Source organism: Camelus ferus, chromosome 12 (assembly GCF_009834535.1).
Source record: "Camelus ferus isolate YT-003-E chromosome 12, BCGSAC_Cfer_1.0, whole genome shotgun sequence".
Classification (NCBI taxonomy): Eukaryota; Metazoa; Chordata; class Mammalia; order Artiodactyla; family Camelidae; genus Camelus; species Camelus ferus.
Genome location: NC_045707.1, coordinates 54,396,794 through 54,414,642, shown reverse-complemented (window position 1 = coordinate 54,414,642; position 17,849 = coordinate 54,396,794). Strand labels below are relative to the sequence as shown.

The 17,849-nt window shown below is 31.4% G+C and overlaps 2 protein-coding genes across 2 annotated transcripts in view; one reads left to right on the top strand and one right to left on the bottom strand.

The window, feature by feature from the left end:
* TSPAN19 (tetraspanin 19) overlaps positions 1-17,849 on the bottom strand; it is a 208,018-nt gene that overhangs the window by 50,590 nt on the left and 139,579 nt on the right. The gene's annotated exons all lie outside the window — the stretch shown is intronic.
* Positions 1-17,849, top strand: part of LRRIQ1 (leucine rich repeats and IQ motif containing 1) — a 235,015-nt gene that overhangs the window by 115,101 nt on the left and 102,065 nt on the right. The window contains 2 exon segments of the mRNA XM_032493693.1: positions 15,616-15,809; positions 16,313-16,440. Coding sequence (XP_032349584.1) covers positions 15,616-15,809; positions 16,313-16,440 — 322 coding nt within the window.

Sequence of the window (17,849 nt, the reverse complement as noted above, 5' to 3'; positions counted from 1 at the left end):
TTTTTTTGAATCATAACACAAACAATGACCACATATTACATGTACATTAGGTCTCTGAAGACTCTAATCTGTAATAGTCCTCCCATTTTTTTCCTCCATGCCATTGATTTGTTGCAAAACCTACATTAATTCTCCAATACAGTGTCCCACATTCTGTTTGTCCATTTACTTCCCTTTAGTATACTAAAATTGTTTCACTAAGCCTGTAAATATTTCATTTCTTATAAATTAAAGTTAGCTCAACAGGCTTGATTAAGTTCAAATTCAGCCTTTTCAGCAGGAATTTTTCGTAGGTGGCGCTCTGTGCTTCATATTGCCTTACATCAGGAGTCATACAGTGTTTATTTGCTTTTTATGATGCTACAATTGAGTATTGGATATAGCTAGTGATAGCCTAAATCCTCCATTATGAAGTTCTCCAGCAAACTTTTATCTGATGCTTTCGTACTTTGATCAATGTGGCCTGAATCAGTAATCGCAATCGGGGATACGAAAAATGTGTTTTCTAATCTGAACATGCCTTCCACATTTTAAACACTGGTTTAATAAGAGCTGGTTGGTTGTCTTGAAATAGTTTGTAGAGAAAAATACAGGAATAGATGCCTACCTTTGTATTGACAGATTTCTACAGTAAGATCTTAGTGGCCCTCATTACTTTCAGTGGTGCCATATGATTTTTTTACTTTGTTTTTGCACTTGTTTTCTCTCTCCCTACTATTCTCTCTTTCTCAGAATTCTTATGAATACTTATTCTTATATCAGTAACTTGTCTTACTATACTTCTTGATACTCAAATTGTCCTGTCCTGTGATTTTGATTGAACATATCAAACATTTATATCTCCAATTCAGATTTACTTTTTGAACATTATAGTTGCATTCCCTTTCTCTTTCTTGATTGATATCAACATTAACGTAACTATTTGCTATCTATTATAATATCCATAAAATAGTTTCAAAACAAAATTGCCAATATTAGAAAAGCATTTAGAAGTATTTAGAAGAAAACTACTAAAATAATTTTGAGATTTTTTTGCATTTCTTTTGGTCCTTGCACTTTGTCCCCCAAAGTGATGTGATCACCTGAAGTATTTTATCTTTGTGATTACGTTATGAACTTGAAATATAATTAGTTCACTTTTCCCATTTGATTCAATTTTATTTTTGATATGTAAAGCATGTATGTTTCCACAGTTAAACTGCATTAAAAAAGGCATACTCAAAGAGACTGTGCTTTCATCCCTGTTCTTTTCACCCTGTTCTCCCACCTGCTTTTGTATATAGATATTTATGTATATATGTGTACAATAATATATGTGTATATAAGTATACATACATAGACCATATCTAAGAAGTATATGTATATATGCTAATACTTCCTTTCACAAAATACAGAATATTTGAAGTACTCTTCTTTATCTTGCTTTTTTTTCATGTAATAACATATATGGAGTTCATAGCATTCTTTTCCCATGGCTTTATAGTACTCGATTTTGTGGATGGACCAGAATTTATTCCACTGGTCCCTGGTTGATGGACGGTGGATGGTTTACAGTCCACATTGCCATAATGACTAGCCTGATACCTACGTCATTTCATACTTTATCAGGTATATCTTTAGGTTAGTTTCCTGATACATATATATTTCAGGGGCAAAAGATGTCTTTAATTTAGGAAGATAGTGCCAGATGCACTTTATATGAGTTATACCATTTTGCACTCCTACCATTAATACACGTTAATGCCAGTTCCTTTTGCTTTTCTTCTGTTTATTATGTTGTTCGTTTCTGTTTTTGAGTATATTTTATTTAATTCAGTTTTTTAATCCTTTTTCAGTCTTCTTCTCTGAGTGCTGCCAATTCTGTAACTTCTGATATGTAGGTCTTTTCATCAGTTCTACAGTTTTATGATATATTTTATCTTTTAACCAGGATTTCAAATTTCCATATGGAAAAACTATTTTTATTGTTATTTTTCCTAGTTTTATTTCATGATAGTTGGAGAATAATTTTTGTGTCATTTCTGCTTTTTGAAACTCATGGTTTTCCTAATACATGGTTAGTTTTCAGGAAAATTTCATGTGTACTTGAAAAGAAGGTCATTTTTTTGTTGGAATATATATTGAGTTTATGTTTTCACCTTTAAAATCTACCTTAGTGATCATTTGCTTTAGGTGTCCTCTGTCTACTTGATTTACCTTGGACTGAGAAAGTTGAGCTACTTTAAATGTGTCTGTTATTAATCAGCCTATTTCTTTATGTATGTCCTTTGGTTTCTGCTTTATGAATGTTGTTCCATGTTGGATATTCTTAACAGTGTTAATTTTATTGTGAATTTTAGCCTTGAAAATTATAAGTTCCCTTCTTTGTCTCTTTAATGCTTTTATGACTGAATTTTACTTTGATATAATTTCTTTTTGTTTATATCTGCCTACTTGGCCATCCAAAAAAATCATTTTTAACCTTTCTGAATCACTTTGTTTTAGGTATGTATTTGTGTGCAGCATGGATTTGGCTTTTTTTTTTTTTTTTTTTTGGTGCAAGCTTAAAAGATTTTTCCCTTGTACAGACCTTGGCCATTTTCATTTATCAGTTTAATTCATATACTTGGTCTTAGTACTGTCATCCCATTCTGGACCATGCTCTCTCTTTCTGAAGGGAGGCCTTGTTGATAACAAATGGGTTCCTCCTCCACTGAGGCACCTTCACTTCTTACTTATCCATTCAGATTCTTTAGGATTTCCTCTGTAAAAGTGTAAATTCAGCCTGGATTGTATTGGGTCCCAGATACTTATTATTCCATTTAGAAAAAAATTTAGCTTGTAATTTCTTTATCTCCCATTTGCAATGGAAGGATAGGTTGTGGGTATTTTGATTTCATAGTTGCTTTTTATGAATTAGAGGTTTGGGGAGAGTTGGATCTAAGCAGTCACCATCATCTCTTTTTTTTTTTTTTATTACGAGAAAAGTTTGGTTGTTTTTACAAAACAACCTTTTGTTTTACAAACACTTCAAGGCACAATTTAAAAATATAATCTATAATGTTCTTTAATATGTTGATTTGCTTGTGTGCCTGTGCTGTATGTGGGAGTGTCCCAAACTGATGAGTTTTGATACAAATTTTTTATTTTAAAATTTTAATTTAAAATACATGCAGAAATAAATTTGTTGTTATTGGAATTACTATATGTGTGTTACTATATTGGCACACACTGAAGCAAGCTTAAAAAAAAGAAAAAGGCTTCTTGTGAGAAGAAATGCTTAAACTCCCATTCACTTCATTTTCATTGCCAGCAGTGCTGTATGGGATTTTTTGTAGCCAGTGGATTTCCTGGGATAGGATATCTGCAAGATTTATGTGAAAACTGCCATAGTATTAATTGATGTACCTGGGGTATCTTTGTAGTACAGAGCAAACAAGGTAAAAGACATCTTTGCTGTCTGTTGGGTACAATGAAAACACTGTATTTATTGAGTGTGAGAAGAGTACACATGAGAAAGTAGATTTTCTGAAGACCAGTTGGAGTCTGTTTTTCATCTTCAGGAACTGCTTACGGAGATTCTGGTTGAGCTAACTGAAAAGCATAGATTTTGTCTTTCAATGATATATTGATTCTAAGAACTCTTATGAAGGGGCACAAAGATAGATTTGTGTTTGTAAGTTAGTAAGTCACTATTCCACACTGTAATATTTCTTAAGGAGGTGAAATAAAATTGGAAGCAATACCATGTGTTCTGCATTTGTAGTTTCAAGTTTAACTTGTTCCTAATTCTTACTAAGCTGTAGTTACTGCAGTAGTTAATATGTAATGTTAGTTCTGATTACGCTTTATTAGAAAACATTAATGCGTATTTTTATTATTTGACTTTCTTTGCATTTAAATGAATGAAAATTGCAACTCTCTCACTCTCTTTAAGAGAATTCATTTGAAATCATTTTTACTGAATGTTTTCCAATGTAATTAAACAATTGTAGAAATAGAAACACCATGTGAAATGCACTATTTTAGAATAATAGTTTAAAATTTAATTCTATAAATTGAAAGTTATGAAGTTAATAATACATTTAAAGCTTTAAAGTTTGAACATATTGTGTGCTGTGACTATGGAAAGAGATTTTTAAAAATTATTACTAAATAATCATAACTGAAATATAAAATTAAAATGTAATTGAAAATGATGTCTTTAAGATATATTACATATTGAGGTACAGATTATTTTCTGGTCAAATGTAGCAAAAATAATTATTTGATTGGTTAAATATGATCATACAAATTTTGTGGTAATTTAAATAATACTTGGTATGTTTTTATATTATTTTCTATAATTGGTTCTATTTGGGTAGCAAGTTTTTCATTATAGAGTGTTTTTCACTTGATCTGGAGTTATACTTGCATATTTTGAATGCACAAAATAATTTAAGTTCATTAAGTTCACTTAAGGTTGAAGATTTTAAAGATGGTTTTATTTTATCAGAAAAGAGATTTTATTATACTTTTAAATTTTAAATGTTTTGTTTTTTTCCCTTGAAGCTACATGAATCTTTGTCTTTTGTAACTCAGTTTAATTTGGGTAGATTGCAGTTTAAATTTTAGTGTTTGTTATCATCATTATATTTCATGCTTTTTTTTTGCCTGAAATTTACTATAGGAAATTTTCAGGCAAAATTGATAAGACATTTTGTTCTCTACAAGTAATGTAGAAAAAACATTTCTTGAATGAATATTGCCACAGTGGTCGTTGACGTTTGTAAAATTGGTCTTTGGGAAACCTTTCATATTTTGATTTCGTATTTTAATGAATAGCCAAAGCAAAAGAAAAATAGGTGATTCATAATTTATTATCTAGTTTCTTTGTTTCTCCCAAAATATGTTGGATTTTATTGTCTTTCTAGCAGGAACATTTTGAAACTAAATTAATTTTTAAAATTCATGCTTTATGACCAAAGTGTTTTATAAATTTTAGTTACAGAAAAAATACAACTTAGTATAATATAAGTAGTAATAGATAACTTTTTTACCACCAGGTATTTGTTTTATGTGCTTTATACATATTTACTCATTTGTTTTTCACGTAAGTATTATGAGTTAGTTACTATTAAATCTTTTTTTTCCACATGAGAAAATATAAACACAGAAAGTTTATGTCTAAAATCATACAGTTAGTAAATGATAGAACCAGGATATGAAACTCAGAAGTCTACCCTAGGACCTAATTTTTAAATTGTGTCATTCTACTCTGTCTCTCATAAATACACTTTTAATATTTAAGATTACTACCATTTTGTTATACCATTTTACAACTTATGCTGGAAAAAATGATTTTTTAAGGTTTATTCATTAATAAATTTTAGTGGGCAAATGTACTGAGCACCTACTATATGTAAGTACTTTTCCAGGCACTAGAACACAGCAGTGGAATATTGCCTTGGATGCAGCAATAAATGAAATAAATGACTGTCCTGTCTTTCACTGAAATTATCCTAGTGATAGGTATTTATAGAGAGAGAAAGAGAATAGGAGTAAATCCCTATATTTCCTTTATTGTTTATTGGGTAAAAATGAAAATAAGTATGATGTTAATGTATAAGAGCAAATAATTCTTTTTGTTTCCTTACTCATAAAACTTCTGTCTCTGCTATTTTAGGAGAACTTTAATCTGGAAACATGGTTTCTTTGTCAGCAATTTACATAAATTGTTAATTTATAAATTTTCAGGTAACACATTCCTAGAATATATCATTGTAAATAGATGGAGATACTAGGAGGTTTTTTTTTCCTGCTGTTTTAATTTTCAGATAATTCTACTTTATGGAAAAGTGACACTAGTATTGTAAGTATAAAAGATATTGAAATAATTCAACATTTTCACGTAGACTTGATTACTGTGTCATGGCTCATAGGGAAAATGTGCCTGGATTAATTCTTGCTACAAAATGTTGTCATTGGAGCATTAGAAAAAAATAATGAAGTTAAAATAAAGCTATGGATATTTTGCTTGTGGAAATATTTTTCATTATATACTTAGTGAATTCTTTGGATTCCACTAGATGGTGCTAGCTTACTCTTTAGTTTTGAAATGCAACAATGCCTGGTACAAAGCTGAAAGGGATTTGGCAGGCCTGCCAGGCTAGGCGTCTTAGTTTTCAGATGGAAAAACAGACTCACATAGTTTTCATCTAACTCCTGGCAGAGATGGGGCTAGAATCCAGGTTTCCTGATTCCTATTCAGTATTCTTGTTTCCACACAACGTGCATGATCCTGAAGGACTTTTGCATTGAAATTGAAAATCTCAAACATAACTCAACATAATTGTATGTAACGGTCAAACATAGCAATCACTGAACAGCTGAAGGAGGTAGAGCTTCACCAAACACTTATTTAGTGAAAACCTCCAGCTAATTGAACATCTTTAGCTTTGCTGTTCCTTACAGGAGTTTTTTTTCCCCCTGTGGCAGGAATGTTTCATTAGACCACTGGCTCATTTATGTGGGAAGAATTCTTTGAAATAGATATTTGAGGCAAGTATAGCTAAATGCTAATTTTGCCATGGGCAATCCCCTTTGAGGGATAAGCATACTTGGCTTCAATTTTATTTTGTGAGACCTAGAAAAATTTTAAAGATCTAATAAAGAATATATTGAAGCAGTAAACTCAAAAATATTTAAGCAGTCCTTTATGATTTTATTTATTGCATGTAAGTCCTTTGAAGGAGACTCATGAATATGTTTGTGGCTTACTTGTTTTGTTTTGGATGGGGAGTAGAAGAAATATCAGAAATTTTGCCTGAGAGAGATTCATTTTCTTAGAGGTGTTGAGGAAGTAAAGATACCCTAATATAAAGCTTGCTCTAAGTCTGTTTTGCTCAGTTCTCATCCTTCATTTGACAGCAGAGAATTTCTAAGATTAAAAGTGAAAGGGGGGCAATTTATTCTAACTTCCTTCACATCCAGATTCCCCCTTGTGATTCAATGCATTGCCTGGATCAAATGACTGTTGAATCAACTGTGTATAGACTTTTCTGAGTGTGTATTATTAATATCCTATTCCTTCTTCAAGGTTTAGCTCTCACGTATCTCTTTGAAGTCTTATTTGGTCACTACAGTTACAGTTTTTTAACTCCCTGCTTTTATTTGAGGATAATTGTTAGGAAACAATAGTAACTATCATTTTTAGTACCCGACATGTGCATGCTACTTTAAAATACTATTTTTAGTCCTCTCAATAATGTGAAATCACCCCCACTCCACAAATAAGGGAACAAAGGATCAGAGAATTTAAGTAACTTGCTTATATTCACATACCTGTTTTTTGAGCAGGCACATGTTATTGAGATTCAGGACTGCCTGCCTTGGAGCCTGTTCATTTTTCACCAGGGCCATACTGCCTGCTGATTCAGTGGGGCACTGGTCACATTAGCCAGTCATGGAGAAAAAGTTATACATGGGACTAGCATGATTGTAGATTGTAGACCTTCATTATTACAGTTGTTCCTTTTCTGCTGTAAATATTTTTGAGCCTATGCCATTTGGTGTACATAAATTGACAACTGTTTCTGTTGAATTGACCAGTTTTATCATTTTTAGATATCCTTTTTCATCTGTGTTAAAGCTTTCTGCCTTATTCTTTTGTGTCTGATATAACCAAATCAACTTTCTTTTGGACTCAGGACCCTTTTAACACTTAAAAATCCTTGAGGGTCCCTCAGACAGCTTTCATCTATGTGGATTATGTATATCAATATTTACTAAATTAGGAAAAAACTGAGAATTTTTTTGGGTTTATTCATTCTTTCATTCATTCCAAGTTTAGGATAATAAAGCCTTTGCATCCACAGCAGTTTTAGAAATAATAACTGTATTTTTTAAACAAAAAGATACAGTGAGAGGAGAGTCATTGTTACACATATTTGCAAATCTCTTTAATGTCTAGCTTAACACAAGACAGCTGGATTTCCCTATATCCTTCTGTATTCAATTTGCTACAATATCACACCTCATGTAGCCTCTGGAAAACTCCACTATGTGTTCCTGAGCAAATGGGAGTGAAAAAGGCAAATAACCTCTTAGAATTATTATGAAAATAGTTTTGACTCCATGGAACCTTTAAAAATGTCCCTGGAGGAAGGCTCTGGCCTACACATTGAGAATTCCTGGTTTGGTGTTTACATAATACATCTTTTTTTATCCTTTTACTTAACATTATTTCTGCAAGTTCCATTTTTGGCATTTTTAATGTAACATAAAAATTTGTTGTTTTTGTTATTGTTTTATTTAGGCTGCCGGACAAATTTTAGCTTTGATTTGTAACTTTTAGTCCCTAATAATTAAGTGTAATCGGTAATGAAGTGCAATTACTGATATACTTGAGTTTAAATCTACTGTCTTACAATTTATTTCTATTTGTTTGTCCTTTCTGTTTTTTCTCTTTTCATGCCTTTTGGTTTGGTTGAGATTTTAGACTATTCCATTTTTCTTTTCTACTCTATTACCATTTATATATTATTTTACTCTTCTTTTGGTTTACTACAGGTATTGATCATGCCTTCTTGATTTACCAAATCTGAATTTATTTGGCACTTTCTCTTTTTTTCAAGGCAATGGTAGGGTCTTAGAAAACTTCAACTTCATGCATGTGTATGTTCTGAATGCCTTAAGACATTATTATTTTATAAAGTCAATATCATTTGTATTCACCCACTTTTTAAACCTTTCCATTGATCTTTATTCTGCTTTTCGTGTATGGTATTCTTTCACCAGAAGAATTTGCATACATACATACACATGTGTGTATATATTTTGGGATAAAGACTTGCCATTTGGCATGCATTTCCTGCACTGTGAATATATTTTTAATTTATTGTAGCATTCCTTGCCTGGGTTGATGTGCATCAACCTAATCATTGATCCTTGGAAGATAATTTTCTTTTTCCCCTTTTAAGATTTTTTTTTTTTTGCCCATTGTTTTCATCAGTTTACTCTGATATTCCTATTGCGGTTACCTTAGTATTCACCCTGTTTGCATCCATTGTGCCTCTTAAATCAGTGGCGTGGTATTCTTCTTCAGTGTTGAAAAATTCTGAGCTATCATTTCTTTATACAGAGATACATATAAATATATAGATTCCCTCTATATTCTATAATCCTCTGATATGCTTATAATTATCCTTGTATAATTCTTTACAATTCTTTTGCATCTCTGTGGGTCATTCTGGATGTTACCTTGTCACTCAAATTACAGTTCACTAATTCTCTTTTCAGCTGTGTTTAATGTAGTCCATCCAAGAAAATCTTGTTTGTAGTTGTAGATTTTCAGGTTTAGAATTTCTATGTGCTTCTTTTACTAAGCATCCAGTTCACATTTTTATAGTATCTAATATGTAAGTTTTTAATTTTAATTTTCCTTAATGTGTTCACCAAAGTTTTGTTAGCATGTATGTGATAACTCCATTGTCTGGATTCCCATGGGCAGTGTCTATTGTGTGTGTTTTTCTTGATTTCTATTGACATGATTATCTCCTTGCTTAGTTTTTTGTTATTTCTACAGTCAGAAAATACAAAGAAAAACAAAACTGTAGAATAAATTTGAGGCTATTTTGTTGTTATTTTCCTCTTGAGGTCTTTACTGTTTAAAGCTACAAGCATTAGCAATCTCTGTGCAGCTAAATTCATATATTGGTATTGATATTATTTAAAGCTGGGCTTCAGTACCTGGGGAGCCATTCTGTATTTGGATTCATGTGTAGCACGTGGAGGCCCCAACTGACAGTAAGGTAGAGATTCGTTGGGCCTCCTTCTCTGAAGAGAGCGCTGGAGCCCAGATTTTGACCCCCTAGTGCTGCAGGCTTTCCTTTCTCAGAATTAATAGATATCCTGAATGATGTGCTCTCCTCATTTCTTCTGGAAATTAATCCGCTCATTCTGTGATACCAGTTTAGTTCTTAAATGCCTTCAGCAGGTATGTTTATATTTTGTCATTTTTTTTTCAGTTATTAACAAAAGAATGTTTCTCATTGCCTTATCCATCATTACTGTAAACGGGAAGCCTACGCTACATTTTCTGTTTTTCCCCCTTCTCCTGTCTTGTCTTCTTTTGAGTTGTTTGGTATGTTCCCTCTTGTTTTCTCTTTTCTTCTCAATTCCTTTGATAGTTATATACTTTATTAATTTAGAGGTCACCACAGAAATTTTAAAATACACTCAGTTTATCTCATTAATTGATATGTTTACCTCAACTTGCCTGACTTATATGTGTTTGTTGTTCAGGATTTTAAATGTATTTTTATTTAAGGTCAAGGACTATATTATGGTTGTTTTATACAAAGTTTGATCATATTTTCCCATATTTATTTATTTTATGCCCTTAATTATTTTTCATTTAAGATCTTGGATCATTTTTCTTCTTCCTGATATAGATCCTTTAAAGTTTCCTCAAGTAGAAGAACTAGTTGATGGAAAATTCTACCAGATTTAGTTTTTCTGGAAATGTCTTTACTTAACATTCATAGTTGAATCATAATTTAACTGGGTGTATATAGAATTCTAAATTAAAGTTTATTCTCTTTCAGCAATTTGTAAATATCATTCCATTACTTTTTTACTTTCACTGTTGCTATTAAGAAGTCAGTTGTCTGTTAACTACATGAAACTTTGAGGGCATTGTCTGTGTCTCTTTTAAGGATTTTTTTCTTGTCATTGCTGTTCATTGTTATGAATTTTTACTCTGATGTGTCTAGGCATGGATTTCTTTTTAATTCATCCTGCTTGGGGTTTGATGCAATTATTGAATATATAATTTACACTTTTAAATTTTATCTATTTGTCAACATTATCTCTTCAAAAGTTTTTTCTTCCTCATTTTGTTCTCTCCTTCTAAATGTACATACACTAGATATATATTACATCTTCTGACTCTTGCCTCATTATTTCCTATATTCTTTCTGTCTCTCTCTGCTGCCTCTAGATAATTTCTATGTATCTATATTCCAGTTGACAAATTCTAACTTGCTGTTAATTCTGGTCACTGACTTTTTAATTTCAATGAATCTTAATTTTCATGTGGATCTGGTTTTTCTGAAATTTGTTATTTCTGCTCTTACTTGTGATGTATTATTTCTTTGTGTATCTCTTGTGATTTTTTTGGTCACCTGTCTTTCCCTTGGAACTTAAGCTTTGTGATTATTCCTAATTATGAGATTAAAGTTTATTATTTAGAGATTTTTCAGATGCCGAGGGACACAAACAATCTAGAACACTTGTGCTACATTTGTAGTGGAAGTTTCCTCATCACCATGAGAGTAACTTTGAGTTACAAACCTATGAGAGAGTCAGCTTGTGTTTATTATTTTAGAGGGAGGGTTTTTTTTTCTCCTCTTACTGAATACTGAGATTTGAGACAGGCAGTTTAATTTCCTGTCTTCTGGTTAGGTATAGCTGATTGGGGTCCAAGTTTATGTAGAACCGTTTGTTACACTTGCCTACTATTGGTGAATTTTAAGGTTTGTCTCCTCAAACTGTGAGGTTATATTGATCTTCATATTCATCACATTTAACAAGTCTTCTAACACAGCAAACTGGCTTTACTGTTCTGCTTTTCTTTGCCTACCATATCTATTTAGATTTTAGACTGAGACTTTTTTGCTTTCTTAACAGCTCACTTGAACCATTAAAAAAAATGTTAATGACCGGTTTTGGTTATTTTCAGAGGTAAAGATGAGCACACTGTCCGACCAGAAATTTCTGGGAATGAAATTTTTTGTTTCTTCCTAAGTAACTTTTAATCTAATCTATAAATCAATATGTGACTATTGTCTATAAGTTATAATGTAACATGATAAAATAATAATGCATAATAATCCCACTATCCAGATATAACCAGTATTGGTGAGCTTTCCAGATTGTTTTCTATCCATTTTAAAAATCACTACAGTCATACTGTTTTGTAATTTACTTTGTTCACTTGACAATAAGTTGTGAATGTTTTTTACATGTCATAATTTTCTAAAAAGTCTAGTTGAATTTATCAGGTAAGAGATACTTGGGCAGAGATCATATATGTCATTTTTCTGTTCCCATGAGGACACAACATAGTGCTGGGACTTGTAGAACAAGTCTCATCGAGCTCTGTGTTACAAGTAAAGCTATTTTTGGAAAAACACTTTCATATTTGTAGTAAAAATGTGGAAAATATAAACGATTTACACATGTTAACATAGAAGATTCTTCATGCCTGCTATTTCAAGAAGTAAGAAAAAACTGTCACATACCACTATTAAGAAAATAAAACGGTAATAAACATAGCTAACATCTGAGTAGAAGTTAAAAACTGAGGAATAACAAATGTAAAATGATAAACAAAATGTCCTCCTTTATGAGGGAGGCATATTCTGTGAAAAAATTATCTAAATAAGGAATCACTTGAATGAACAATGGAACAATTCAGACAATAATACCTACTTTTCTTATGTAGATAAATGTACTTAGTGTAAAGTTTAAAGATTTAGGTAGTTAAAGTTTAATTAAACATCATAGAACATTTAATAATACCTATGATAACTAGAGTATACATAAAGAGATGTGCAGTAGGCATATGTTTTACATCCTAATAGTAAAGTAGCAGTTAACTTTTTAGTACTGCTTTTGAGATGATGCAGCCGAAACTTTATCACTACTGAAATGGAACATCAACTAAGATTTAGTACATTGAAGTACAATGATTTCTAGAGTAAGCAATTGTTGAAATATGTTGAAGTATTATAAAAGAATCTTATAGTGATCAATAATCATGTACATGTGAATTACTGGTTAAAACATTCATTTTCAATCAACTTTCCTACAAACAACTTACTAAGATGGGACATATTTAAAGACTCATGAAAGCATTGTTAAACATTGTGGCAGATTATATGAAAATATTTTTACTCCAAAATTTTAGACTATCTATTGGCTTCCTTGTGCTAAAAATAATAAAATTGTCTCACTTACAATTCCATCTGTTCCTTCCAATTTTGTCAGTCATAATATCTTATTTGTTGTTCAGTAATTTATAAAAGGTATACTTTTGATTAATCTATTTTAGACAATATTAACTGCTCTTTAGGAAAATAGAATAAATCAGGATAATTCCACTTTTTCCAATCTTCTTTTCCCCTCACCGTTTTTGTTTTTTACATCAGGATTTATGACATCAAATCAGGATTTATGACTCTATCTATATATCCTATAGCAGAATTAGATCTGTTTGAAAATGGGTCAGTACCAGTCTTTTTTTTTTTTTTTTTTTTGACAGACTGCTTCTTTCATCTTTTGCCTGCTTGTACTACATAGTTCATTAACTCTTTTTAATCTTATTTTTCAAAGAAGGGCTAATGGATGCTGTATTCCCTGAATTCTTTCACATTCAGGAATATCTCTCAGTTGCCTTCATACTTGAAATACAGCTGTGCATTCTGTTGTTAGGTCACATTTTCACTTGCTACTTCATGAACATCGCTCCTTTGCATTTTGATACTGTGTTTTGCTGTGGTTAACCTGGAGGCTAAGTTGATTTTTCTCCCTCATAACTGATTTCTGCCCCAGATACCTGAATAACATTTTCTTTGTCCTTGATCAATAAATTAAGTAAGATATCTGATTGTGAATAAACCGACATAAATTTTTCTTGGAATATAGTGTCCTTTTCAATTTTCATAGATTATTATTCCTTCATTCCTGGAAAGTTTTCCTCTATATATATATATTTGAAAACTTTTCTTGGTCTGGTTCCATTTTTTAATCATAGATGATCCATATTTTGTGACTTTGTCTATTTGTCATTTCTATTATTATTTAATTAGTGTAATCTATGTCTTTTTATCTTCTGCTTTGCATTTTACTCTCAATGTGATTCTCTCTTTTTGAACAATTCAGTCTTTAGTTCTCTGTCCTGTATAATGTTTTTTTTTCCTAAATTATTAGTTCTGCCATGGTGTTATTTTGGTCCACTTCTTTACCCACATCTTTTGTTTTAGTGACTTTGAATTCTTGTTACGTTAAGTTTCTTTAAATGTTCTTCAATAGCTCAAAGCATTTTCAACGTATTTTCTTCTTTCTTGTGTTTTCTTAAGAATAGAATTCTTACTGTATTAGTTATATATTGCTTGAAGAAAAGTACCTCCACATTCAGCAGTTTAAACCACAGACATGTATTACCTCATGTTTTCTGTGGATCAGGTGTCTAGAACTGGCTTAGTCGGGTGGTTCAGGCTCAGGGCTCTCACAAGCCTGCAGTGAAGCTGTCAAACAGGACTGCCATCATCTCAAGGCTCAATGAGGCTGAAAGATTTATGTTCAGTCTCACTTTCTCATGGTTGTTGGAAGACCTCGGTTTCACATATTTTTAGATGATTTCCTTTTCTTTTTCTCATTAGGCCAACACACACACACACAAACACACACACACACAAATGCGTGTCCTCCCCTTCCTCCCTCACTGTTACAGTTAGGCCAGTGTTTTAGAGATCCTGACAAGTCTCTTTTTTAGCATTTCACTGAATATCACCAGATTGGAATCTCTAATGGGTTGCTGAACTTCAATTTTGAAGTGATTATATAATTAAGTCATTCAAAAGTATATCTCTTAGGTACAACTTTAAAGCTTTCATTTTAAAATCTGAGGCATGCCTCCCTGTCTCTGTATAGTGTCCCCCACTTTGACTACATAACAAAACCCTTTTGATGGGTGACAGCATCAGGTTTTCTCAAGTTTTTTTCTACAGCTTAACAACCATTTGGTGGTGGTGGTCAGGATTAAATACAGAATAACAGTTCTATTCAATACTTTCTCTGCTTTTGTCCACAAATATATTGTTTTAAAATATTACACAAGAAGTATGTTCTCATTTAAATTTTTAAAAAATAGAGATGAATGCATTGTAAGTAGTGAAACTTTCTCTCTCTGCTTACCCTTTCTCTTTCTTACTTTGCAGGGGTAACCACTGTTCCTAGATGCTTATGAATCAACCCGGACCTTATTCTATGCAATACAATTGTAGATGTGCAGATTTAGATTCAGCTACACTCATTAGCTGAAAGCCTGTGTTTGCAACTTAGGTTTTACAGACAGTAGTATGTCATGGGCATCCTTCTGTATCAGACTACTTCATATTGAAGATTATACATTTTCGTTTTATAGATACTTGATAACTTACTTAACTATTCCCTTACTAATAGACATTTAACTTTTCTCCTTAACTTTTCTAAAATTAATATGGCAAGGAATCTCTGTATGTATTTCTTGATAGTTGTGTGTGTTACCATATAGTAGATTCCTAGAAATAGAAATGTTCAAATGTTTCTCAACATCTAAGGCTTGAAATCATGGTAATGTCACCAGATTAAAATCTCTCATGAGTTGTTGAACTTCACTTTTGAAGTGATACGTAATTAAGTCATTCAAAAATGTATCTCTTAGGTACAAGTTTAAATAATAATACATTTTATACACACACATTTTTCACCTGGTCTAAATCCTCACTTGATATTGATAAATAGAAAGATGCACTTATTTAGAAAAAATTGAAACTCTAGTGTCTGGAAGAATGTGTGATACAAGTGATCTTGGAAAATTTTTTCTTCCAGGTGGTTTAGAATCTTTGAAAAATCTTCAGCAACTAATTGTGGACCACAATCAGTTAATTAGTACAAAAGGTCTTTGTGATACGCCTACCATTACATACCTGGATTGCTCACATAATCATCTTACTGAAGTTGAGGGCATTGAAAACTGTGGATTGCTCCAAATACTGAAGTTACAGGGAAATTATCTAAGTGAGGTAAATGCTTTGAATTGATTTCTGTGACTAGCACAACAGTTTTCTTTTGATAAATACCAACCACACATTTTAAAAGCAATTGTGTTAAATTTTGTTCTTTTTTACTTATCATCTGTATTCAATTTCTAGCTTAAACTATTATATACTTTATTTTAAAAATGTTCAACATAGTTATAATCTTATAGATAAATCTAATAGTGTTTTATAATACTGAAATGTAATAAATCATCTCTTTAGTTATGACTCAATGTATAAGTGGGACCAAACTTATATAAAATTTGTTATGAAGTCCTTTTTATTTTTTTTAAAAAGTTCTAATTATGAAGTTAATTATTAGAAATTTTACTCATACTAAAATGCTCATAATATTATACTTTGATTATAATATGCAGTTTACCAGAATACATCTGTTGTTAGTTTTGGTAAGTTTTATATTTTTAAATGTGGTTAAATGACAAAAATATTTTACTTAATATAAGCTAATAACCCAAATTTAAATATAGCTTCCATCCTTGGAGAATCATGTTCTACTAAGAGAATTGCACTTGGATGATAACAGCATTTCAACTGTGGAAGCATTTTCTTCATATTGGCTGCCTTTACTACAATTCCTGACCATTTCTCAAAACAGGTGAAAATGCACTTTGCTTAATCAAGCTTAAATGCAGTGAATGATTAACGTAAATGTGTGATCTTCATAACTAGTAGGAAAGCTGTTAGGTTTTTTCCAGTAATTCAGTGAACTTACATCACAATAAATTAGTACGTAAATTATAAATATAATTTTATAGTGTTAAATGATTAGTGTATTGACATACCCTCAAATTTCAGTAGAATTTTGTTATTTATCCTACTTATTTTGTTTCTTCTAAAAAATGTACTATGGTAATCTCTCAGGGCAGGTTTGTTTATATTTGTAAAGGTACAGTCCTTGGAAAATACAGGAGGTAGTTAATTTAATTCAGAAGGATGCCTCATTCTCTCAAATGGTACTTATTAAGTCCTGGAAGAACGATTTTTAAGCTGCTCTCAACTTACATGTCTTTTTGTAACTGCTAAGATTGATTTACACTTGATTTCCCTCAGGATATAAAGTAACACTTAAAAAAAATACATTAACATTAAATCGAGATGGGTACCTGCCACAAAAGATCCATTTGAAACTACCAGACATCTGGATCTTTGCAGAGAATAACTGTCTAAAACTGAAACAGGAGCACAATATGTGTATATCTCCCTCCTCGTAATGTATCATTGAGACCTCTTCACTCTAATATGATTAATTTGTTCACCAAAGGCACATGGACTAGTGGAAAGGAACCATCTTTAATAAGAAGTTGCTTCTTTGAGTTATACAATTCTTGCAAAACAAGTGAACGAGGACAGCTCACTTTTAATATGTTTGTCAATTACCCCCCCATAAAATGTAAATTTTTCTCTCAATCTCTGACATAATGGTGCTCATCCTTTAAGCATGCACGTCCCAGAAGACTTAACTTCCACCATTAAACTATTCCACTATTTAACAGATCAAAAACTGAATTGGTATTTTAAAATTCCCTCAAATTGTTTTAATCACATCTAAAATATGAAAGTTGATATTTATTCCAAAACCAGCATTGTCAGATAATACTGTTTTAGTAATGTGAACCATCACAAACTTATTGGATCTTTTCACAATATTTTTCAGGTAAGGAATACGATTTCAATAGAAATACTCAGCAATGCTTTGGACATTGCTTATAAATTACTCAGTAATTGACATATCTAGCATATTTTATAAAAATAGATCTTAAGCCACACTGATGAATATAATAATATTTAAAGAATTTAGAAAATATTTAAATCAAGAACACTGTTTGAGAAATAATGCCTTTTATTTCTTTGGACAATTTAAATCATCAAAGAAATAGTCTGATTTTAAAAATTAAAATTCATACTAGCTGCTAGACTTTTGCCTTATCAATCTGATGTGACTTATATCAATCTGACATCACTAGGAGTTTTATAAACCACAGTATTAAAATTTTTTAGAGTTGA